The following is a 26,331-nucleotide window of genomic DNA, read 5'->3' as shown; positions in this document are numbered from 1 at the left end:
GAGATGGGTGATGGGGGAAGGATTGCCTTGCCCCCCTACCCTGATGGACATCTATAACCCTGCCAGTCCAGATAAAAGGTGGGCTGCCGAGGCGGGGCGCCAGACGCACCAGAAGATACGCGAGAATTCCTGCGACTGCGTTTAGAGAGCGACAGCCGGTGGTGGGGTTCGTGTGCGTCCTTCCCTTGCCTGGGATTGGCGACCTCACTACGGAAGAACGGCCTAGCTACAGGGGAAGCCACAGATGAGAGTCCATTCCCCCAACGAGACTTCCGACTACCTCCTACAGGTTGGAAAACCTGTCGGGTAAATGTTTCATTCTTTCTCTCTTTCTAACAAAAGTGCACCAACGCGACACCACACCCGACGGCGGCTGGTGGAACTGCAGTGACCGCAAAAAGACTTTTAAATATCCAGTAAACAATATATATCTACATTACCCCTAGCCAACTGTAGAGCTTATTTCTGATTGATTATTACTATACCTGTGCTTTAGATTGAGTTGTGACGACGTATATGATCTGAATGTTTTGTATTAACCATACGTTTGTGCCCCTTTATAAATAAAAACGTTTGAAAATAGTAGCATCAGGCTTCGGTGGATCCATCTATCTTTGCTGGAAAACTACCCGGTTACTGGGGAACGTAACACTCTTCAGTCACACATTTATCTGCCACTTCATTCTATTCCCATCCTCACTGTCGTGTGGCACAGGCAGCAATCCCAAGATTATTACCCTTGAGGTCCTGTTTCTCAACTTCTTTCCTAACTCCCTGTAGCCTATTTTCAGGACCTCCTCTCTTTTTCGACCTATGTTGTTGGTACCAATATGTACCACGACTTCTTGCTGCTCACCCTTCCTTTTCAGGATATTGTGGACATGTTCAAAAACATCGCGGAGCCTGGCACCTGGGAGGCAAACTACCATCCTATTATGCTTTCTTCTTGCGCCCACAGAATCACCTATCTGTCCGCCTAACTATAGAGTCCCCTTTTCTGTTGCCATCCTCTTCAGTTCCCCATCCTTCTGAGCCACAGGTTCAGACTCAGTGCCAGAGGCATAGTCGCTGTTGCTTCCCCCCCCCCCCCCCCACCCCAAACACTACTCAGAATGGAGTACTTATTGTTGAGGGGGGTGGTCTCCATTGACGTTCTTCCTTCCCTCTCCTGACAGTTGCACATTTATCCGTCTCCTGTAGCCTTGGGAGTGATGACCTCCCTGTAACTCCTGTCTATCACTGCTTCACTGTCCCTAACAAGCCGAAGGTCATCGAGCTGCAGCACCAGTTCCTTAACACGCTCTCTAAGCAGCTGCATCTTGATGCACCTGGTACAGATGTGGCCATCAGGGAGGCTGGAAGTCTCCTGGAAATCCACATCTGACACCCAGAACAGAACAAGAGAAAATCTGAACCGCTGGACAGTAGCTCTCTTTTATGGAAATTGGCTTTTTAAAGCTCTGCACCGGACTTGCGCAGGAACGTTTCTGTTGCATCTGTGCAATGCTCCAATCAACACCAAACTCCTCAGTGTTATTATTTCAGAGGCACCGTCCTGGGCTCAGCATGCAACTACAATTATCAAGAAAGCATGGCAGCTCCTCGACTTCCTTAGGAACTTGCAAAGATTTGGCATGACATCTAAATCTCCGACAAACTTCTGTAGATGTGTAGTGGAGAGTATATTTACTGGCTGTGTCACAGACTTGTATGGAAACACCAATGCCTTTGAATGGAATATCCTTCAAAAAGTAGTGGATATGGCCCGACTTCACGGATAAAGCCCTCCCCACCATTGAGCAAATTTACACAAAGTGTTGTTGCAGGGAAAGCAGCATCCATCAGGTGACCCCCAGCACCCAGGCCATGCTCTCTTCTTGCTGCTGCCATCGGGAGCCTCAGGACTCACCCCACCAGGCTCAGGACAAGTAATTATCCCTCAGCCATCAGGTTCTGAACCAAAGGGGATAAATCCATTCAACTTTATTTACCCCATCATTGAAATGTTCCTACAACCTATGGACTCACTTTCAAAGACTCTTCATTTCATGTTCTCAATATTTATTGCTTATTTATCTCTTTCTGTGCTTGCAGTTTGCTGTCTTTCGTACACTGGCTGAACACCCAAGTTCCTGTGGCCTTTCATTGATTCTATTATGATTATTATTGCATTATGGAATTACTGAGAATGCTTGCAAGAATATAAATCTTAGGGTTGCGTATAGTGACAAATATATATGCACTTCGGTAATAAATTTACTTTCAACTCTAAATGTAACTGACAAACACCAGGTGAAGTTGCAGGCAAGTAATTGTAACACAATTGTCATATCCTGTCAGGATGCTGTTCATTGACACCATCATTCCTACAGTCCTGATCAAAAAACTACAGAATCTGGGCCTCTGTAACTGGATCCCTGACTTCCTAACCGGAGGACCACAATCTGTGCAGATCGGAAATAACGCCTCTATCTCACTAAACATCAACAATGGCACACCTCAGGGCTCTACTCTCTCTACATCACAACTGCATGGCGAGACGAAGCTCAAATGCCATCTATAAGTTTGCTGATGATACAGCCATTGTTGGCTGAACCTCAGATGGTGACAAGAGGATGTACAGGAGCGAGGTTGATCAGCTGGTTGAGTGGTGTTGCAGCAACAACCTTGCATTCAATATCAGGAAGAGCAAAGAACTGATTGTGGACTTCAGGAAGGGGAAGACGAGGGAACACATACCAGTCCTCATAGAGGGATCAGAAGTGAAGAGAGTGAGCACTTTCAAGTTCTGGGATAGTATTATCTCCAAGGACTTAACCTGGTCCCAACATATCAGTGCAGCTATAAAGAAGGCAAGACAGCGGCTATATTTCATTAGGAGTTTGAGGAGATTGGTATGACACTTGCAAATTTCTACAGATGTATTGTGGAGCACATTCTAATTGGCTGCATCACCATCTCGTGGAGGGACTGCTGCACGGATCAAAGTAAACTGCAGAGTTGTTAAATCAGTCCAGTTCCATCTTGGGTACTAGCCTCTGTAGTATCCAAGACATCCTCAAGGACCGGTGCCTCAAAAAGGTGCCCCACTACCCAGGACATGCCCGTTTCTCATTGTTACCATCCGGAAGGAGGTACAGAAGCCTGAAGGCACACACCCAGTGATTCAGGAACAGCTTGTTTTTCTCTGCCATCCGTTTTCCGAATAGACATTGAATCCATGAACACTACTTCACTACTTTAAAAAAAATTATTTTTGCACTACTTAATTAATTTAACTATTTAATATATGTGTATATTACTTGCGGTATATATGAGTATAATACTGTAGTTCACAGCTTTTTCCTCTATATTACCATGTTGTACTGCTGCCGCAAAGTTTAACAAATTTCACAACATATAGAACCATAGAACACTACAGCACAGTACAGGCCCTTCAGCCCTCCATGTTGTGCTGACCCATATAATCCTTTAAAAAAAAGTACTAAACCCACACTACCCCATAACACTCCATTTTTCTTTCATCCATATGACGGTGATATTAAACCTGATTCTGATTCTTAATCCAATGAGTCGTTTAGTTGATGTATTTTTGGAATTTTCCTCAGATGGTTTTATATGCCCAACAGCAGAAGTTTTAGGAGACAAAGGGATGAGAAGCATGGCCTTTTGTATCTGAAAATATTGTTGGCAGATAGAGTTGAGGTTGAGGAGGGTGGGGCAGGCTGAGGGGGACGGGAAGAGTTGTGCTGAGATTACCACTAAGAAAAGCACATGTCTATACCTGCACCAATGTAAAGAGTGATTAGACTGAATACACGTACAGTACTGAGCAAACGCCTTAGGCACCATAGATTTCCTTATGGTTTCAGATGGTATGGCCTCCAAGGAGCCCTGATCTCCATGTAATCCCAGTCATCAAGGAGTCAGTACGGGATTACCTGGAGAGAAAGGAGCAAGCCAGAGAGCCAAAGTCTGCAGAAGAACTGTGACAAGTTTTCCAAGACGGTTGGAACAATCTACCAGCCAATTTTCTTATAAAAACTGAATGACAGTGTAGCAAAGAGAACTGATGCAGTTTTAAAAGCAAAGGGTAGTCACACCAAAGATTGATTTAGTTTTTTTTACTGTTAACTGCTCTTTATAGTAATTTTTTGATATTAATGAACTTTTCATTATTTTTGAAAGCATCTTTTGCTTTACAATTTTTTTTTACATGTGCTGAGGATTTTTGCATAGTGCTGCAAGATCAGTTTACATTCTGATGTAAACAACTGCATAAATCACTTGGAGCACAACCTAGCCACAGGGTATACAAAGCAACCCTAAACAAATTAAATTCAAATTATTTGGCTGGTCTTAATATCTGATTTTGTGATTAGGACCCTTTTCTTATTGTGCAAAACAGTCAGTGCAAAGCTACGTCCATGACTTCACTAATGTTTAGGTGGTTCCTGAAGGAATCAGATCAGGCTGAACCACATAAAACTGGTGAAGTCCTGTTTTCCTTTGCCATAACTACTGCAATCAGGAGTGAGATACAGTGCCTGTTTGAATGACTAGCTTGAACGATATCCACAAAACACAACACCAGACAAGACAGAGCCCTCCAAATTCTGGCCAACACCTTGAGCATTACTTCCTTCATTAGCACATCTCCAAAATGAAGCTTCCCAAGATTGCTCCCTGTCACTGTCCTACGCCACCCCTCCACCTCGTATCATCACCATAACCAAACATCCCCTGAAACTGCAGCTTCATGAATGACCAACTTCACCAACCTCTCATCAAACCTGCTGACAAAGGTGGTGCTGCTGGGGCTCGGCTAACTGAAGCATCCTGCCAACACACCTACCTCCCTCTGGACCATGATCCCACCACTAAACATAAGACCATAAGACACAGGAGCAGAATTAGGCCATTCAGCCCATCGAGTCTGCTGTGCCATTCCATCATGGCTGATCCCAGATCCCATTCACCCGCTTTCTTGCCATATCCTTTGACGCCCTGACTGATCAGGAAACTATCAACTTCCACCTTAAATATGTGCATGGACTTGGCCGCCCCCGCAATCTGTGGCAGAGCATTCCATAGATTTACTACTCTCTGGCTGAAAAAAACATTCCTCCCTACCTCTGTTCTAAAAGGTTGCCCCTCAGTTTTGGATACCCCCACCTCAGGAAACATCTTCTCCACATCCACCCTATCTAGTCCTTTTCAACATTTGGTAGTTTTCAATGAGATCCCCACCCATTCTTTTAAATTTCAGTGTGTACAGTGTGTATCATCAGTTCTGGTCGCCTCACTACAGGAAGGATGTGGAAGCCATAGAAAGGGTGCAGAGGAGATTGACAAGGATGTTGCCTGGATTGGGGAGCATGCCTTATGAGAATAGGGTGAGTGAACTCGGCCTTTTCCCCTTGGAGCGAAGGAGGATGAGAGGTGACCTGATAGAGATGTACAAGATGATGAGAGGCACTGATCATGTGGATAGTCAGAGGCTTTTTCCCAGGGCTGAAATGTTGCCACAAGAGGACACAGGTTTAAGGTGCTGGGGAGTAGGTGCAGAGGAGATGTCAGGGGTTAAGTTTTTTACTCAGAGAGTGGTGAGTGTGTGGAATGGGCTGCCGGCAACAGTGGTGGAGGCAGATATGATAGGGTCTTTTAAGAGACTTTTAGATAGGTACTTGGAGCTTAGGAAAATAGAGGGATATAGGTAAGCTTAGTAATTTCTAAGGTAGGGACATGTTCGGCACAACTTTGTGGGCTGAAGGAGAGCTAGAAAGAGCCACGAGGAGGCCTTGGTGAGCAGGATTAAGGAAAACCCCAAGGCATTCTACAAGTACGTGAAGGGCAAGAGGATGAGCCTTATGAGAATAGGACTGATCAGGAGCGAGAGTGGAAACACGTGCATGGAGCTGGAGGGGATAGCGGAAGTACTTAATGAATACTTCGCTTCAGTATTCACCAGGGAAAAGGACTTTGGCAATTGTGGGGATGACTTACAGCAGACTGAAATGCTTGAGTGTATAGACATTAAGAAAGAGGATATGCTGGAACTTCTGAAAGTTAGTAAGTTAGATAAGTCGTTGGGACCAGATGAGATACAACCCAGGCTACTGTGGGAATCGAGGAAGGAGATTGCTGAGCCTCTGGCGATAATCTTTGCATCATCAACAGGGATGGAAGAAGTACCTGAAGACTGGAAGGTTGCAGATGTCGTTCCCTTGTTCTAGGGAGTAGAGATAACCCAGGAAATTATAGACCAGTGAGTTGTTGGAGAAGACCCTGAGAGGCAGGTTTTATGAGCATTTGGAGAGACATGATCTGATTAGGGATAGTCAGCATGGCTTCATTAAGGGCAGGTCACGCCTCACAAACCTGACTGAATTCTTTGAGGATGTAACAAAACACATTGATGAAGGTAGAGCAGTGGCTGTAGTGTATATGGGTTTCAGTAAGGAATTTGATAAGGTTCCCCATGTGAGGCTCATTCAGAAAGTGCAGAGGCATGGGATCCAAGGAGACATTGCTTTGTGGATCCAGTATTGGCTTGTCCACAGAAGGCAAAGGGTGGTTGTAGATGGTTTGTATTCTGCATGGGGGACAGTGGCCAGTTATGTTCCACAGGGATCTGTTCTGGGACCCCTCCTTTTTGTGATTTTTATAAATGACCTGGATGAGGAAGTAGAAAGGATGGATTAGTATGTTTGCTGATGACAGCAAAGGTTGGGGGTGTTGTGAATAGTTGTCAGAGGTGACATCGATAGGATGCAGAACTGGGCTTAGAAGTGGCAGATGGAGTTCAACCCAGGTAAGGGTGAAGTGGTTCATTTCAGAAGGTCAAGTTTGAAGACAGAATATAATACTAATGGTAAGACTCTTGGCAGTGTAGAGGATCAGTGATATCTTGGGGTCCCTGTCCATAGGACACTCAAAGCTGCTGCACAGGTGACAGTGTTATTAAGAAGGTGTATGGTGTATTGGCCTTCATCAACCATGGGATTAAGTTCAAGAGCCATGAGGTAAAGTTACAGCTACAGAAGACCTCAGTTAGACCCCACTTGGAGTACTGTGCTCAGTTCTGGTCACCTCACTATAGGAAGGATGTGGATACTATAGAGAGAGTGCAGAGGAGATTTATGAGGATGTTGCAGCATAAGAAATAAAATGGACAATCATGAAATTCAGCTACAGACTGACAAGTATGACATTGTGGCCATCTCTGAAACTTGGATAAGGGATAGCTGCCATTGGGAGCTGAACGTCCAAGGATACACGGTGTATTAGAAAGGTAGGTTAGTAGGCAGAGGAGTTGGTGTGACCCTGTGTAAAAGAAATAATATAAAATCATTAGAAAGAGATGACATAGGATTGGAAGAGAATTTGTAGAATGTCCAAGGGATGGCTTTTTAGAGCAGCTTGTAATTGAGCCCACCAGGAGATCGGCTGTGCTGGATTGGGTGTTGTGCAATGATCCAGAGGTGATAAGAGAGCCTAAGGTTAAGGAATCCTGAGTGAACAATGATCACAATATGATTGAGTTCACTTTGAAATTTGAGAAGGAGAAACTTAATTCCAGTTTGTCGGTATTTCAGTGGAATAAAGGAAATTACAATGGCATGAGAGGGGAACTGGCAGAAGTCGTCTGAAAAGGGACACTAGCAGGAAGGACAGCAGAGCAGCAATAGCTGGAGCTTCTGCGAAAAATGAGGGAAGTGCAAGACGGATGTATTTCAAATAAGAAGAAATTGGAAGAAGGACACTACCGTGGCTGATATGTGAAGTCAGAACCAAAGTAAAAGCAAAAGAGAGGGCATACAAGGAAGCCAGAGCTAGTGGGAAGATAGAGGATTGGGAAGCTTTTAAAAACTTGCAGAAGAAAACTAAGAAGATCATCAGGAAGGAAAAGATGAATTACGAAAGGAAACTGGCAACTAATATCAAAGAAGGTAATAAAAGCTTTTTTTTAAGAGGTAAAAGAGATTTGAGGGTAGATATAGGACCAATAGAAAATGATGCTGGGGATATTGTAATGAGAAACAGAAATGGCAGAGGAACTTATTGCATATTTTGCATCAGTCTTCACAGTGGAAGACATCTGCAGTATACCAGACATTCAAGAGTGTCAGGGAAGTGAAGTATGTGCAATTAAAATTACGACTGAGAAGTTGCTCAGGAAGCTTAATGGTCTGAGGGTGGTCTTGGACCTGATGGAACGCACCCTCGGGTTCTGAAGGATAGATTCTGGCATTGTACCGGATGACTAGAAAATTACAAATGCTACTCTGTTATTTAAGAAGGGTGGGAGGCAGCAGAAAGAATAGTATAGACCTGTTGGTCTGACATCAGTGGTTGGGAAATTGTTAGAACTGATCGCAAGTACCTGATGACAAGATAAGCCAAAGCCAGCATGGTTTCCCGCCTGACTAACCTACAACAATTCTTTGAGGAAATTACAAGCAGGGTAGACAAAGGAGATGCAGTAGACATGGTGTACTTGGATTTTCAGAAGGCCTTTGACAAGGTGCTGTACATGAGGCTGCCTCGCAAGATAACAGCCCATGGAATTACAGGGAAGTTACTAGCACGGGTGGAGCGTTGGCTGATCGGCTGAAAACAGAGAGTGGGAATAAAGGGATCCTATTCTGGCTGGTTGCCAGTTACTAGTGGCATTCCACCAGGATTGATGTTGGGACTGCTGCTTTTTACGATGTATGTCAATAATTTGCACTATGGGATTAACGGATTTGTGGCTAAATTTGACAATAATACAAAGATAGGTGGAGGAACGACTAGTATTGAGGAAACAGAGAGCCTGCAGAGAGACTTAGATAGCTTAGGGGAATGGGCAAAGAAATGGCAAATGAAATACAATGTTGGAAAGTGTATGGTCATCTACTTTGGTGGAAGAAATAAATGGGCAGACTACTATTTAGATGGGGAGAGAATTCAAAATGCAGAGATGCAAAGGGACTTGGGATTCCTTGTGCAGGATACCCTAAAGGTTAACTGCCAGGTGGAGTCGGTGGTGAAGAAGGTGAATGCAATGTTGGCATTCATTTCTAGAGGTATAGAATATAAAGAGAAGGGATGTGATGTTGAGGCTCTATAAGGCACTTGTGAGACCACACTTGGAGTATTGTGTGCTGTTTTGGGCTCCGCATTTTAGAAAGGATGTACTGACATTGGAAAGGGTTCAGAGAAGATTCATGAGAATGATTCCAGTAATGAAAGGGTTACCATATGAGGAACGTCTGGCAGCTCTTGGGCTGTATTCCCTGTAGTTTAGGAGATTGAGGGGGATCTCACAGAAACATTTTGAATGTTAAAAGACCTGAACAGATTAGATATGGCAAAGTTATTTCACATGATAGGGGAGTCTGGGACAAGAGGGCACAACTTTAGGATTGAAGAACGTCCATTTTGAACAGAGATACGGAGAAATTACTTTAATCAGAGGGTGGTAAACCTGTGGAATTTGTTGCTGCAAGTGGCTGTGGAAGCCAAGTCATTGGGTGTATTTAAGGCAGAGAAAGATAGGTTCTTAATTAACCAGGGCATCAAAGTGTATGGGGAGAAGGCAGGGGAGTGGGGATGACTGGAAGAATTGGATCATCCTTTGATGGAATGGCAGGACAGACTACTTCTGCTCCTATATCTCATGGTCTTATGGCCTGGATTGGAGAGCATGCCTTAGGAGAATAGGTTGAATGAACTTGGCCTTTTCTCCTTGGAGCAAAAAGAGGATGAGAGGTGACCTGACAGAGGTGTATAAGATGATGCGAGGCATTAATTGGGTGGATAGCCAGAGGCTTTTTCCTAGGGTTGAAATGCTAATGTGAGTAGGCATAGTTTTAAGGTGCTTGGAAGTAATTACAAGGGGGTGGTCAGAGGTAAGTTTTTCACACAGAGAGTGGTGTGTGTGTGGAATGCACTGCCAGTGAAGGTGGTGGAGGCGGATACGATAGGGTCTTTTAAGAGACTCCTGGATAGGCACATGGAGCTTTGTAAAATAGAGGGTATGTGGTTGGAAAATTCTAGGCAGTTTCTAAGTGGGTTACATATTCAGTACAAAATTGTGGGCCAAAGAGCCTGTAATATGCTGTAGATTTATATGCTCTGTGTTCTAACACTGGCATTTATTTCAAGGGGAATAGAATATAAAAGCAAGGAGATAATGCTGAGGCTTTATAAGACACCAGTCAGGCCACACTTGGAGTATTGTCAACAGTTTTGGGCCCCATATCTCAGAAAGGATGTGTTATCATTGGAGAGAGTCTAGAGGAGGTTCGTGAGGATGATTCTGGGAATGAAGGGGTTAACATATGGGGAGCATTTGGCAGCTTTGGGCCTGTGCTCACTAGAATTTAGAAGAATGTGAGGGGATCTCATAGAAACCTACCAAATGTTGAAAGGACTAGATAAGGTGGATGTGGAGAGGATGTTTCTTTAGGTGGGGGTATCCAGAACTAAAGGGCACTATCTCAAAACTGAGGGGCAACCTTTTAGAACAGAGGTAAGGAGAAGTTTTTTTTAAGCCAGAGAGTAGTGAATCTGTGGAATGTTCTGCCACAGACGGTGGTACGGCCAAGTCCATACCTATATTTAAGGTGGAAGGTGTTCACAATACTCCAAGAGGCCTCACCAGTGCTTTATAAAGCCTCAATATTACATCCTTGCTTTTATATTCTAGTCCTCTTGAAATGAATGCTAACATTGTATTTGCCTTCCTCACCACAGGCTCCACCGGCAATTTATCCTTTAGGGAGTCCTGTACAAGGACTTCCAAGTCCTTCTGCGCCTCAGTTTTTGAATTTTCTCCCCACTTAGGAGATCAAAGGTGCACGACAATACATTTCCTGGCACTATTTCATCTGTCACTTCTTTGCCCATTCTCCTCATCTGTCTAATTCCTTCTGCAGCCTCTCTCCTTCCTCAAAGCTACCTGCCCCTCCACCTGTCTTCGTATTGTACGCAACAACAAAGTCTTCAATTCTGTCATCCAAGTCATTGACATGTAACGTAAAAAGAATTGGTCCCACTACAGACCACTATGCAAAACCACTAGTCACCGGAAGTCAACGAGATAAGGCTCCCCTTATTCTCACCCTTTGCCTCCTGCCAATCAGCCACTGCTTTATCCATCTTTCCTGTTGAGCACTAACTACTCCATGAGTGGGTATTGTTCAATTAGCTCTTTCAAAGATAACTAATACTAATATGATTAACTAATAAAATCACCAACAAGAGAAGATTTGCAGGTGCTGGAAATCCAAACAACACACAAAAAATGTTGGCAGAACTCAGCAGGCCAGGCAGCATCTATGGAAAAAAGTACAGTTGACATAGCAAGCCGAAACCCTTCAGCAGGAAATGCTATTCAGTAATATCACTTTGTTTAGGGTTTTGAGATAATCAGTGTTCACCAATTAGAATCGGCACGTACAAAAACCTCCCTCTTACTGTGCAATCATGGTGCTTCCTCACTTACCTGATAACCTTCCGTCTTCTTCTGACACCACTTCAGAAGTGCATTCCTCTTGGAGCCGCCATATTCACGAGCCAGTGCTGACAACGGATCTTTTCTCTCCTCCCTTGTATAAAACATATCAATAGTTGCAGATCAATAGTTACATTTTAGAAATTCTGCAGGTGCTCGAATTCCAAACCAATATACGCAAAATACTGGATGAACTCAGCAGCACAGGTAGCATCATCCCTGGAAATGAACAAACAAGTTAACATTCTGGGCCAAGAAATCATCCTGAAGAAGGGTCGTGGCCCAAAACATCGACTATTTATTTTTCATTTCCATGGATGCTGTCTGACATGCTGAATTCCATCAGCATTTTGTGTATATCAATAGTTGCCAGTTTAAAAGCTGGGAAGTATATCAACTCTGACTGGATTTAAGAAGAGTATTTACTTTAACCAACAAACTACAAACAAACTCTGTTATGAACACTGTAACTCGGATAACATATCAGAACCGCTGACTTACAATGAGACCAAAGTTTCACCTCTGTTCACTTTTACAGCAGAAACGGAGACCAGTGAGGACCAAGAACAAGATGGCAGCAGCACTTGGTTGCTTGCATCCTCCAGTCAGCTCGTGATAACTGCTGCAAGCTGAAAGTCGTGGTAAGTACATCTTGCAAAACGTACATTACAGTTCCCATGCAGTCACAAATGAAGGCTGTTCAAAATCTCTCCAGTCTCAGACAGCCAGTATTGGAGCTCTGCTAATTGTAACCTGGGACCAGGATGCTGTCACCAGAGAATAGACAGATGTCAACTGTGAATAATTTATCCCAGGAACACAGAGGCTACACGCTGTACGATCTTGTCATTTTTATTCAGGAACTGGGAGATGCCTCCTGTGGGCAAAACCGATCTCCATTAGGAAGAGGAATGATCTTCAAAACTGGGCATTTACTCAAGAGAGAACATTGACACACCCCAGGGAGTAATCATAGTTGATTCACTATATGCCAATTGGACTTAATTAATGGTGGTCACACATTGTACGTACACTTATCAATGAAGCAAAGGAAAATTCAACCTCAGATTTTGTGGCTCTACAGCTGAAATAATCAGCAATTAAATCTTCTCTAGAGGGTAATAGTGGAGGATTGTTTCTCTGATGAAAGCCTGTGAACTTTTACTGCATATTAAATACGTTAATAATTCTGATGTGAATGTGAAAGATTTGATCAGTAGGCTTGCAGATGACATAAAAGTTGCTGACGCTCGCTGTTGATAGTGAGGAAACTGTCTTCAGCTGCAGGGTGACAGGGCAATGGCAGATTAAATTTAATCCTGACAAGTGTCAGGTGAAGCATTTTGGGAGGACTAACAACACATTGAATGGTAGGAACCTGAGGAGATCGATCAACAAAGGAACCTCGGTGTATGAGCCAAAGGATCCCAAAGATGACATCCCAGGTATTAAGTTAATCAAGAAGCAATAACAGAAGAGATTCACTTGGATATTTCTGGGGCTGAAGCATTTTAATTTTGAGGAGAGACTGGATAGGCTGGGCTTATTTTCCTTGGAGTGCAGGAGGCTTAAGGAGGTGTACAAAATAATGAGAGGAATAGATAAGGCAAACTTTCCCACTCTGCACAAGTGTCTAAATGTACAAGAAATGGCAAGATCAGTGACATACAGATAGAGAGTAAGCCTTGAAAGATGTAAGGGAAAGTAGACAGTGCAGTAATGAAGACATAGAGCATATTGGCCTTCACCCGTTGGGGCATTAGTCATACAATTTGGCATGCTGCAGCTCTCTAAGACTTCAGCCAGGCCAAATCTGGTGTGCAGTTCCAGTTGCCATGTTAGAGGATGAACGTGGAGAAGGTTCATAAGAAGCTCTCAAGGACATTACTTGGATCGAAAGATATTAGCTTTAAGCAGAAGTTGGACAATTTGGATTGTTTTCTCAGAAGCATCATCTGTTAGATATAAAATTATGAGAGGCATAGAGAGGGTGGAAATGTCAAATACTGGAGGGCATAGATTTAAGGTGAGAGTGTAAGTTTAAAGGAGATTGTGCGGAAATTTTTTTCCACACACACTGAATGTCAGCTGCCTGGAGGGTTATAGCCGGCCTGTGGTGTAGTGGCATCAGCAGCAGACTTTGAGGTAAATGGTCCCGAGTTCAAATCCGGCTGACCCCTTGCATGGTCCACATCCATGCTGGGTTGAGTGCCGAGCTAGCAACTCAGCTTTGTAAAACACTGTCAAAATGCTACGGAAACAGCAAAAATCCCACCCGATGCAGTACGAGGCGTGAAAAGGAACAACAATTTTTGAACCTTTGAAATGTCAATAAATGAACCTTTGAAGTACAATTGCAATACCTAGAGATGAGGCATTTCCACAAGCACATGAAGAGCAGGAAATAGGATACAGGCCAGGTGCAGGCAGATGGGATTAAATACAGGTTAATTTATTTATCACGTGCACATTGAAACATACAGTGAACTGCATTGCTTGCATGAACAATCAATACAACTTAAGGATGTGCCACACAATCTGTCGCCACCAAAGTGTGTGCAAAATGTTCAGCTGAGCAACACAAGCAACAATAACGGCATAACGAGCCCCCCCCTCTCTCTCACACCCCCCCCCCAACCAAAACCCAGGACGGGTTGCCTATGGGCCTCCAGCAGACTCAGGGCTTTGGCCATTGACCCTCAACATCCAGATTCGCTAACTTCTGTCTTTGACCTTTGGGCTTCGATCTTTAGTGTAAACCCCAGGACTTGCTGATGATGGGGACCCCTAATTCTAGGCTTTGAACTCTGGACTTGCCTGTGTTGGAACCCTGAACTCTAGACTCAACGGCATGGATGTGGGGTCACTAGCTCTAATGCCTACTGTCCGCATAATCTCTTTTCCCTACACCTGCAGGACCATTAGCCCGTGTGTCTGTGCTGATCTCCATCCACAGGCCATGCTGACCTGAGATCAGTTCATGGCTGTCCTTCATCGTAGAGTGCCGAGACTCCGACCTGACCTCTAACTCTCCCAATCCCTGTCCCTCAAACCTAACCTCAACTGAGATTGTGGGACACCATCGGTATCATGCCTTGCAGTGACATTGTGGGCTGAAGTGCCTGTTCCAATTCTGTACAGAACTATGTTCATTTATATATTTATTAAGATATGCGTGAAATAGGCGTTTCGAGCCCTGCCGCCCAGTAATCCCCATTTTAATCCGAGCCCAATCACGGGACAATTTACAATGACCTATTAACCTACCAACTGGTAGGTCTTTGGACTGTGGGAAGAAACCCACACAGTCATGGGGAGAACGTCCAAACTCCTTACAAGCAGTGGCGGAAATTGAACCTGGGGTCGCTTGTATTGTAGTGTTGTGTTAACCACTACCATACCATACTGTGTTCTCCATAAAGGGCAAAGGTTTAAGGTAATGGTTAAGAGGTAGGAATCTGAAATGGAGTGGTGGAGGCAAAGACTCTCACTGAAGATGTATCTGGAGAAGATTGACCAAGGCTTGGAAGTCTACAGACCAAGAGGGATCAGTATCGATGGGAGCTTGATGACTGTCATGAATACGTTGGCTGAAAGGCTTTTCTCTTTGCTCTATGATTTTAAATTGTGTGGTGATGCTAGCTGAGAGAGAGAAGCAGAAGAGTGCGAAAGTATGGTGTAAAAAACGAACACAAGAAAATCTGTAGATGCTGGAAATCCAAGCAATAAACACAAATGCAGGAGGAACTCAGCAGGCCAGGCAGCATCTATGGAAAAGAGTACAGTTGATGTTTCGGGTCCAGACCCTTCATCAGGACTCAAATGAGATACAAGACTGAAATGGTTGATTGTCTGAAACTGAAGGTAACGCGTCACACCTTGAGCTTAGGTTCGCTATTTTAGACATGCATCTGGAGGAGTGAGAGTGGGAGCCGAAGAATTAAAGTGTCTTGCAAATAGTTGCTCAGGATCACCATTCTGGTCACCCATCGAGTGGAAAGATATCAATAACATTGAAAGAGTATAAAGAACACTTACAAGGATATTGCTGGGACTTGAGGACCTCCATTATAGGGAAAGGTTAGGACTTTATTCTGTGGAATATAGGAGAATGAGATCACATAGAGGTTCTTTTTCCACTCAAGTAGAGGTCAAAGGTTAAGGGTGAAAGGTGAAATATTTAAGGGGAACCTGAGGGGAATTTCTTCAGTCCGAGGGTGGTGTAAGAATGCTAGTAAAAGACGCGGATGTGATTGCAACAGTTAAGTTTGGGTAAATACAGGGATGGGAGAGGTACGGATGGCTGTGGTCCAGGTGCAGGTTGATGAGTCTAGACAGAATAACAGTTTGGCTCAGACTAGTTGGGCTTGTTTCTGTGCTATGTTGTTCTACGTCTCTATGACCGCTACCCCTGACATAGCTTGGTTAAAATTATCTTAACTACACTGTTCAATAACTCTATCAGATTTAGCATAAACATTAATGCTTAAAGACTATAACTGTGTTAGATATGCAAGGGTGGTTCAGTGACTTGGTCACATGACCCTTACCTGAGGCGGCTACGTGCAGTTGGCGTTACTGAAGCTGTAGGGGATGAAGATGTCAAGGACAACTGTGGTGAGGTGGTAGTCATTCCCATCAATGATGATGGTGAGGAGCTATCTGTGACTGTCAGATCACGTTTAATCTCCTCACTGCTTCTTCGAGACACTGCAGGAAGAAAGTTAAAAACATGACAAAGACACGGCACCAGTTTTAAAAGACGATCAGAGCCTGTTAGAACTTGTCTGCGGAGCAGGAGATTGCTTGGGTTAATAGTAACTAAGGTTAATTAGCAAGGGCCAGTAAAAAGATGCAGGGTTTGAACAGATCGGGCATTGATGATGTGACAGTTAAGTAAGTGGGCAGTGTTAAGAGTGGCTTTGCCTTAACAGGCTTGTGGGAGAGTGCAAGTGTAAAAAGACCCTGATTGGAGCTATATACAGGCCTCCTAACAGTAGCCAGGATGTGCAGTACAAATTATAACAGGAGAAAAAAAGGCATGTAAAAAGGGCAATGTTGCAATAGTCATGGGGGAATTTCAATATGTAGATAGATTGGGAAAATTAGGTTGGTGCTTGATCCCAAGAGAGAGATTTTGTAAAATGCCTACAAGGTGCTTTTTAGAGCAACCTGTAGTTGAGCCCACAAGGGGACCAGCAATTCTGGGTGTCATGTAATGACCCAGATTTGGTTAGAGAGCTTAAAGTAAAGGAAGCCTTAGGAGGCAGTGATCATAATATGACAGGATTCACGCCACAGTTTGAAGAGGAGAAGCTAACATCAGATGTATCAGTGGAGTAAAAGGAATTGAGAGGAGTTGACCAAAGTTGATTGGAAGGGGACACCAGCGGGGATGATAGAAGAACAACAACGGCTGGAGTTTCTGGGGGCAACCTGAAAGGCAGAATATCACAAAGATGAAGATGTACTCTAAAAGGAGGATGAGGCAACTGTGGGTGGCAAGAGGAGTCAAAGACAGCATAAAACCAAAACAGAGGGCAAAAACAGTGGGGAGTTAGAGGATTGGGAAGATTTTAAAAACCAACAGAAGGCAACTAAAATAAAAATGACAGAAAAGATGAAATCTGAAAGTAAGCTAGTCAATAATATAAAAGAGGATACCAAAAGCTTTTCCAAGCACATAAAGAGTAAAAAAGATGAGAATATTGGACTGCTGGAAAATGACGATGGAGAAGTAGCAATGGGAGCAAAGAAATAATGGATGTACTTAATAAGTATTTTACATCAATTTTCACAGTGGAAGACACTAGCAGTATGTCAGAAATTCGAGTGTCAGGGAACAGAAGTGGGTGTAGTTGCTTTTTCTAAGGAAGGGCACTTGGGAAGAGATGGACTACACACCAGGGTTCTCAAATAGGTAGTTGGAGAGATTGCAGATGCATTAGTAATGATCTTTCAAGAATTACTAGAGTCTGGAATGATTCCGGAGGACTGGAAAATTACAAGTATCACTCAACTCTTTAAAAAAGGAGGAGGGTATAAGAAAGAAAATGATAGGCCAGTTAGCCTGACTTCAGAGGATGGGAAGATGCTGGAGTCCTTTACTAAGGATGAGCTTTCGGGGTACTTGGAGGCACCTGATAAATTAGGTCCAAGCCACCACGGGGATTTCTTGCCTGACAAATCTTCTGGAATTCTTTGAGGAAATAACACAAAGGATGGACTACGGAGAGTCTTTGGATGTAGTTCACTTGGATTTACAGAAGGCTTCTGACAAGGTGCAGCACATCAGGCTGCTTAAGAAGACATAAGTCCATGGTATGACAGCAAAGACTACCATGGATAAAAGACTGACTGATTGCCAGGAGGCAAAATAAAGGGGGCCTATTCTGGTTATGTACACAACACTGTACACTCTTTTCTCATGGATGCTGCCTGACCTGCTGAGTTCTTCCAGCATTGTGTACGTATTCTTTGATCCACAGCATCTGCAGTTGTATTCTTGTGCCTATTCTGGTTGGCAGGTGGTGGCTAGTGATGTCCTGCAGGGGTTGTACTGGGATCATTTCATTTCACATTGATATATCAAGTTTACAGATGGTAGATGGAGGGACAGGCAGGGAGGCTTCAGAAGAACTGATTAAGAGGATGACAAAGAAGTGGCAGATGTAATAGCATGTAGGAAAGTTTATCGTCATACGCTTTGGAAGAAGGAATAAAAGTGTAGAGTATTTCCAAATGGGGGAAGATATTCCAAAATCAGAGGTGCAAAGGGAGTTGGTATTCCTTGCGCAGGATTTCCTAAACATTGAGATGGTGGTGAGGAAGGCAAATTCAATGTTAGCATTCAGTTTGAGAGGACTAGCATACAAGACAAGGATGTGATGCTGAAGCTTGTAAAGCATTGATCAGACTACATAGAGTGTAGCTTCCAGCCCCTTATGACAAGATGTGCTAGCTTTGGAGAGGGTCCAGAGGAGGTTCATGAGAATGATTCCAGGGTTAATGTATAAGAAGTATTTGATGTAATTCTACTTGCTGGAGCTTAGAAGAATGAGGAGGAAACTCATTTAAACCTATAGAATATCGAAAGGCCTAGATAGAGCGTATGTGGAGAGGATGCTTCCTATAGTGGGGGAGTCGAGGACCACAGGGCAAAGTCTCAGAATAGAAGGTCATCTATTTAGAACTGAGATGAGAAGGAATTTGTTTAGCTAAAGGTTGGTGAATGTATGGAATTCATTTCCACAGTCAGTTGTGGAGTCCAAGACATTGGGTATATATAAAGCAGAGGCTGATAGGTTCTTGGCTAGTCAGGGCATCAAAGGTTACGGGGAGAATGGGGTTGAGACGGACAATAAATCAGCCATACACAAGACAATAAGATGCAGGAGCAGAGTTAGGCCATTTGACCCATCGAGTTTGCTCCGTCATTTCATCACGGCCGATCTATTTGTCCCTTCATGCCCTGACCAATCAAGAATCTATCAACCTCTGCCTTAAATATACATAAAGACCTGACCCTCACAGCTGCCTGTGGCAAAGAAATGCACAGATTCACTGCAGTAAAGTCCACCTCATCTCATCTCCATTCTGAGATGATGCCCTGCTATTCTGCAGCTGTAGCCCCTGGTCTTAGACACTCGCAGCATAGAAAACATCCTCTCCCTATCCGCTCTTTCAAAGCCTTTCACCATTCCATAGGATTCAGTGCCGTCACCCCACATTCTTCTGAATTCTAGTGAACACAGACCCAGAGCCATCAAACGCACTTCAAATGACAAGCTGTTCAAAACCTGGAATAATTTTCGGGAACCTCTTTTGAATCCTCTGTAATGTAAGCACATCCTTTCTAAGATGAGGACACAAAACTGCTCACAATACTCCAGGTGAGGCCTCACGAGTGCTTTATAAAGTCGTAACATTGCATCCTTGCTTTTATATTACAGTCCTCTTGAAATTCTGGCAGCCCAATCAGCAGCAGGGGCAGGCCACTGTGACTGAGGTTTCTCTCAGATCGGCGACGCTTGTTTAAAAGCACAGAAGGGACAAGCAGGGCAGACATTGTTGGGACTCATCCTGTGGTGATAGTAGGAGTGTCAGGCTTTGGCTCAAAGGAGGCTTTAGCTCAAAAGAGGTATTGGCTTTGGGTAACTTTCTGTTAAGGTTCTCTTTTTTTCCCTCTGACTGTACCTAGTGTAGTAAATGGCTGCTGTGTGTTCTTCATGCCGGATGTTGGAGAACTGGGAGACCCAGATTCTCCCGGGGAACTACATTTGCGTGAAGTGCATCCGGCTGCAGCTCCTTGTTGACCGTGTTAGGGATCTGGAGCAGCAGCTGGATGACCTTCCGTTTGTATGGGAGAGTGTACAGATAATCAATCAGAATTACAGGGAAGTCGTCACCCCTACGTTGCAGGAAGTGAGTAGCTGGGTGACTGTCAGGAGAAATGGAAATGTGAGTAAGCAGTTAGTGCAGAGCTCCCCCGTGGTCATTCCCCTCATTAATAAGTGTGCCACTTTGGATACTGTTGTGGGGGATGATCTCCCAGGGGAATGCCACAGAGACCAAGTAACTGTCACTGCGCATGGGTCCATGGTGCAGAAGGGAAAGAGAGAGAAGGGGTAGTGATAGGGGAGGGAACAGATGTGAGATTCTGTGGAGGTGAATGGGACACCCGAATGGTATGTTGCCTCCTAGGTGCCAGAGTCAGGGACATCTTGGATCGTGCCCACAACATTTTGGAGAGGGAGGGAGCACAGCCGATGCCTTGGTACATATTGGTACCAATGACATAGGAAGGAAAATCAAAGAGTCCTGAAAAGAGAATTTAGAGAGGTAGGCAGAAAGCTGAGAAGTGGGACCTCCAGGGGTAATTTCTGGATTGCTGCCTGCGCAACGTGCCAGGGAGGGTAGAAACATTATGATTGGGCAGACTAATGTGTGGCTGAGAAGCTGGGGCAGGGCTTCAGGTTCTTTAGATCACTGGGATCTCTTCTGGAGGGAAGATATGACGGGTTGCGCCTGAACCCGAGGGGGACCGATACTCTCGCGGGCAGGCTTGTTAGAGCTGTTGGGAAGAGTGCTAATAAAGCAAAGATGTCAGGAAGGGCAGGCAGATGATAGGACAAAATTGCAGCCAGCAGGGTGAGTATCAGTGCATTATGGAATCAGAAAGGGTAGCAAATACAGCACTCCAGAGTGTTATATCTCAATGCACGGAGTGTAAGAAATAAGGTGGATGATCTTGTTGCACTATTACAGATTGCCAGGTATGATGTTGTGGCCATCACTGAATCCTGGCTGAAGGATGGTTGTAGTTGGGAGGTAAATGTCCAAGGTTACATGTTGTATTGCAGGGACAGGAAGTTAGGCAGAGGGGGTACTGTGGTTCTGCTAGTAAAGAGTGGCATGAAATCAGTAGAAAAATGTGACATAGGATCAGAAATGTTGAATCCTTTTGGGCTGAGTAAGAAACTGCAAGGGTAAAATGATCCTGAGGCCTCCCAACAAGAGCTGGGATTTGGACCACAGATTACAACAGGAAAGAGAAAAGGTGCATCAAAACAGCAATATTATGATAGTCACGGGAGGTTTCAAATTGCAGGTCAATTGGGAAAATCACTTTGGTAATGGATCTCAAGAAATGTGTCTGTTGAATATCTACGAGATGGTTTTTTAGAGCACTTTGTCATTGAGCCTACTAGGGGATCAGCTATACTGAACTGAGTGTTATGTAATGAACCAGAGGTGATTAGGGAGTTTAAGGAAAGAGAACCTTTACGAGCCAGTGATTGCAATTTGAAATTTGAAATTTGACAGGGAGAAAGTAAAGTCTGACGTAGCAGTATTTCAGTGGAGTAAAGGAAATTACAGTGGTATGAGAGAGGATATGCTGGCAGGGATGACAGAAGAACAGCAATGGCGTGAGTTTCTGGGAAAAATGAGGAAGGTGCAGGATAGATGTATTCCGAAAACCAAGAAAAACTCAAATGGCAAAATAGTACAACAAAATAGTACAGGGAAATCCAAGCGAATGTAAAAGCAAAAGCGACAGCAGACAATACAGGAACAATTAGTGGGAAGACAGAGGATTGGGAAGCTTTTAAAAACCTACAGAGAGCAACTACGAGTCATTAGGAGGGAAAAGATGAAATATGAAAGCAAGCTAGCAAACAATATCAAAGTGGATAGTAAAAGCTTCTTCAAGTATATAAAAATATAAAAGAGAATTGAGAGTGGGTATAGGAGCTCTAGAACATGAAGCCGGAAAAATTATAATGAGGGGCAAGGAGATGGCAGATGAACTAAATGAGTATTTTGCATCAGTCTTCACTGGAACACACAACAGTGTGCCAGATATTGAAGGGTGTGAGGGAAGAGAAGTTAGCCTGAGCTCAGTGGCTGGGAAGATGCTGGAGTCAACTGTTAAGAATGAGGCTCTGGACTACCTGGTGACACGTGGCAAGATAGGACCAAGTCAGCATGGTTTTCTTGCAGGACAAACCTGTTGGAATTCTTTGAGGAGATTACAAGTAGGGTAGATACAGAGGATGCAGTAGATGTTGAACATTTGGACATCCAAAAGGCCTTTGACAAGGTGCCACACATAAGGCTGCTTACTAAGTTAAGAACGCATAGTATTACAGGAGAGTTACTAGCATGGTTGATTGGTAGGAGGCAAGGAGTGGGAAGAAAACGAGCGGTTGGCTGCCAGTGACTAGTGCTGTTCCATAAGGGTTGGTGTTGGAACCACTGTATTGTATGCTGTATATCAATGACTTGGATGGTGGAATAGATAGCTTTGTTGCCGTGTTTGTAGATGATACAAAGATTGGTGGAGGGGCAGATAGTGTTGAGGAAGCAGGTAGGCTGCAGAAAGACTTAGATGAGGAGAATGGGCAAGAAAGTGGCAAATGAAATATAATGTTGAAAAATGCATGGACATGCACTTTGATAGTAGAAATAAATTTGTGGACCATTTTCCAAATGGGGAGAAAATCCAAAAATCTGAGATACAGTGGGACTTGAGAGTCCTTGTTCAGAACATCCTAAAGGCTAACTTGTAGGTTGAGTTGGTGATGAGGAAGGCAAATGCAATGTTAGCATTCATTTCAAGAGGTCTAGAATACAAGCACTGGGATGTGATGGTGAGGCTTTATAAGGCACTGGTGAGGCCTCACCTTGAGTACTGCGAACAGTTTTGGGCTCTTTATCTTAGAAAAGATGTGCTGGCATTGGAGAGGGTTCAGATGAGGTTCACAAGGATTCTGAGAATGAAGGGGCTATTATATGAGGAATGTTTGTTGGCTCTGGGTCTGTACTCACTGGAACTTAGAAGGATGAGAGGGGGATCTCATTGAAACCTTTCGAATGTTGAAAAGCCTAGACAGAGTAGATGTGGAAAGGATGTTTTCCATGGTGGGGGAGTCTAGGACAAGAGGGCACAGCCTCAGGATAGAGGAGCATCCATTTAAAACAGAAATGAGGGGAAAGTTCTTTAGCTAGAAGTGGTGAATTTGTGGAATTTGTTACCACGGTCAGCTGTGTATTTATGGCAGAGCTTGACAGGTTTTTGATTAGACATGGCATCAAAGGTTATGGGGAGAAGGCCAGGGAGTAGGGGGGAGAAAAGTATCAGCCACAATTGAATGATGGAGCAGATTTGATGGGCTTAATGGCCTAAATTTGCTCCTATGCCTTATACTGTAAAATAAAGCTAACATTGCTTTTACCTTCTACACCACAGACTCAACCTGCAAATTAACCTTTAGGGAATCCTGCACAAGCTCTCCCAAGTCCCTATGCAATTCCATTTTTGTATTCTCTCTCCATTTTGAAAATTGTCAACCCTTTCATTTCTTCTACCAAAGTGCATGACCACACACCTATTGACACCGTGTTCCATTTTCCATGTCTTTGCCCATTCTCAATCTGTCTAAATCTTTCTGTAGCTTCTCTGCTTCCTCAAAACTAACTGCCCTCCACCTATCTTCGTATCATATGCAAACTTTGCAACAAAGCCATCAACTCCTTCATCCAAATCACTGACATATAGCGTAAAAAGAATTGGCCCCAACACTGACCCCCGTGGAACACCACTAGTCACCAACAGCCAACCAGAAAAGGCTCCCTTTATTCCCATTCTTTGCCTCCTGCCAATCGGCCACTGCTTTATCCTTGTTAGAATCTTTCCTGTAATAACATGAAATCGTAGCTTGTTAAGTAGCCTCATGTGTGGCACCCTGTCAAAGGTCTTTTGAAAATCCAAGAATATAACATCAGCCGATTCTCCTTTGTCTATCCCGCTTGTTTTTTCTTTAAAGAATTCCAACAGGTTTATCAGGTAAGATTCTCCCTTGAGGAAACCATGCTGACTTTGGCCTATTTTATCGTGTGCCTCCAAGTACCCCAAAACCACATCCTTAACAAATGACTCCAGTGTCTTCTCAACCATGACAGTCAGTTTAACTGGCCTACAATTTCCTTTCATCTGTCTCTCTCCCTTCTTGAAGAGTGGAATGACATTTGCAATTTTCCAGTCTTATGGAACCGTTCCAGAATCTAGTGATTCTTGACAGATCATTACTAATGCCTCCATAGTCTCTTCAGCCACCTCCTTCAGAACCCTGGAGTGTACACCATTTGGTCCAGATGACGTATCTAATTTCAATTTTCAGTTTCCCCAAGAACCTTCTCCCTAGAAATGGTAACCACACACTTTATGACCCCTGACACCTGGAGCTTCCACCATACTGCTAGTGTCTTCCACAGTGAAGACCAATGCAAATACAGTTTAAGTCAGAAGTTTACATACACTTAGGTTGAATTCATTAAAACTCATTGCTTAACCATTCCACAGATTTCATAATAGCAAACTATAGTTTTGGCAAGATGTTGAGGACATCTACTTTGTGCATGACACAAGTAATTTTTTCCAACGATTGTTTACAGACAGATTATTTCACTTTTAATTTATCGCAATTCCAGTGGGTCAGAAGTTTACAAACAAAATCAAAAGAAATCAGCCAGGACATCAGAAAAAAAATTGTGGACTTCCACAAGTCTGGTTCATCCTTGTGAGCAATTTCCAAATGCCTGAAGGTACCACATTCATCTGTATAAATAATAGTATGCACGTGTAAACGTCATGGGACCACGTAGCCGTCATACCGCTCAGGAAGGAGACGCATTCTGTCTCCTATAGATGAACGTACTTTGGCGCAAAAAGTCCAAATCAATCCCAGAACAACAGCAAAGGACCTTGTGAAGATGCTGGAGGAAACAGGTAGACAAGTATCTATATCCACAGTAAAACGAGTCCTATATTCACATAACCTGAAAGGCTGCTCAGCAAGGAAGAAGCCACTGCTCCAAAACCGCCATAAAAAAGCCAGACTACATACAGCTTGCAAGTGCACATGGGGACAAATATCTTACTTTTTGGAGAAATGTCCTCTGGTCTGATGAAACAAAAAATTGAACTGTCTGGCCATAATGACCATTGTTATGTTTGGAGGAAAAAAGGTGAGGCTCGCAAGCCAAAGAACACCATCCCAACCGTGAAGCATGGGGGTGGCAGCATCATGTTGTGGGGGTGCTTTGCTGCAAGATGGACTGCTGCACTTCACAAAATAGATGGCATCATGAGGAAGGAAAATTATGTGGATATATTGAAGCAACATCTCAAGACATCAGCCAGGAGGTTAAAGCTCGGTTGCAAATGGGTCTTCAAAATGGACAATGACCCCAAGCATACCTCCAAAGTTGTGGCAAAACTGCTGAAGGACAACAAAGTCAAGGTATTGGAGTGGCCATCACAAAGTCCTGACCTCAATCCGATAGAAAATTTGTGGGCAGAATTGAAAAAGCGTGTGCGAGCAAGGAGGCCTACAAACCTGACTCAGTTACACCAGTTCGATCTGGAGGAATGGAACAAAATTCCAGCAACTTATTGTGAGAAGTTTGTGGAAGGCAACCCAAAATGTTTGACCCAAGTTAAACAATTTAAAGGCAATGCTACCAAATACTAACAAAGTGTATGTAAACTTCTGACCCACTGGGAATGTGATGAAAGAAATAAAAGCTGAAATAAATCATTTGCTCTACTATTATTCTGACATTTCACATTCTTAAAATAAGGTAGTGATCTTAATTGACCTAAGACAGGGAATGTTTTCTAGGATTAAATGTCAGGAATTGTGAAAAACTGAGTTTAAGTGTATTTGGCTAAGGTGTATGTAAATTTCTGATTTCAACTGTATTTATTCAGTTTGCTTGCCATTTCGTTACTACCTCTCCAGCATTGTTTTCCAGCAGTCAGATATCCACTCTCACCTCTCTTTTACATTTTATGTGTCTGAGTAAACGTTTGGTATCCTCTTTAATATTATTGGCTAGCTTACTTTTATATTCCATATTTACCTTCTTAATTACTTTTTTAGTTGCCTTCTGTTGGTATTTAAAAGCTTTTGAATCCTCTAACTTCCCACTAATTTTTGCTCTATTATATGGCCTCTCTTTAGATTTTATGTTGGCTTTGACTTCTCTTGTTAGCCACAGCTGTGTCATCTTGCCTTTAGAATACTTCTTCCTCTTTGGGATGTTTTTATCCCCTGCCTTCTGAATTGCTTCCAAAAATTCCAGCCATTGCTGTTCTGCCGTGATCCATGCCAATGTGCTTTTCCAATCAATTCTGGCCAACTCTCCTTTCATGCCTCTTTATCCACTGCAATACTGGTACATCTGACTTTAGCCTCTCCTTCTCAAATTTCAGGGTGAATTCAATCATATTATGATCTCTTTCCCCTCGGGGTTCTTTTACC

The 26,331-nt window shown here is 43.5% G+C and overlaps 1 protein-coding gene across 5 annotated transcripts in view; it reads right to left on the bottom strand.

The window, feature by feature from the left end:
• Window positions 1-26,331, bottom strand: part of specc1la (sperm antigen with calponin homology and coiled-coil domains 1-like a) — a 257,566-nt gene that overhangs the window by 37,792 nt on the left and 193,443 nt on the right. For all 5 annotated transcript variants that reach the window (XM_073055575.1, XM_073055574.1, XM_073055576.1 and 2 more), the window contains 2 exons: window positions 16,054-16,213; window positions 11,495-11,597 (listed from right to left, as the gene is read on the bottom strand). In XM_073055575.1, coding sequence (XP_072911676.1) covers window positions 11,495-11,597; window positions 16,054-16,213 — 263 coding nt within the window. The remainder of the gene's footprint in view (window positions 1-11,494; window positions 11,598-16,053; window positions 16,214-26,331) is intronic.

This window comes from Hemitrygon akajei, chromosome 9, assembly GCF_048418815.1.
Source record: "Hemitrygon akajei chromosome 9, sHemAka1.3, whole genome shotgun sequence".
Classification (NCBI taxonomy): domain Eukaryota; kingdom Metazoa; phylum Chordata; class Chondrichthyes; order Myliobatiformes; family Dasyatidae; genus Hemitrygon; species Hemitrygon akajei.
Note: the sequence above shows the minus strand (reverse complement) of the source record. Positions and strands in the feature narration are given on the sequence as shown.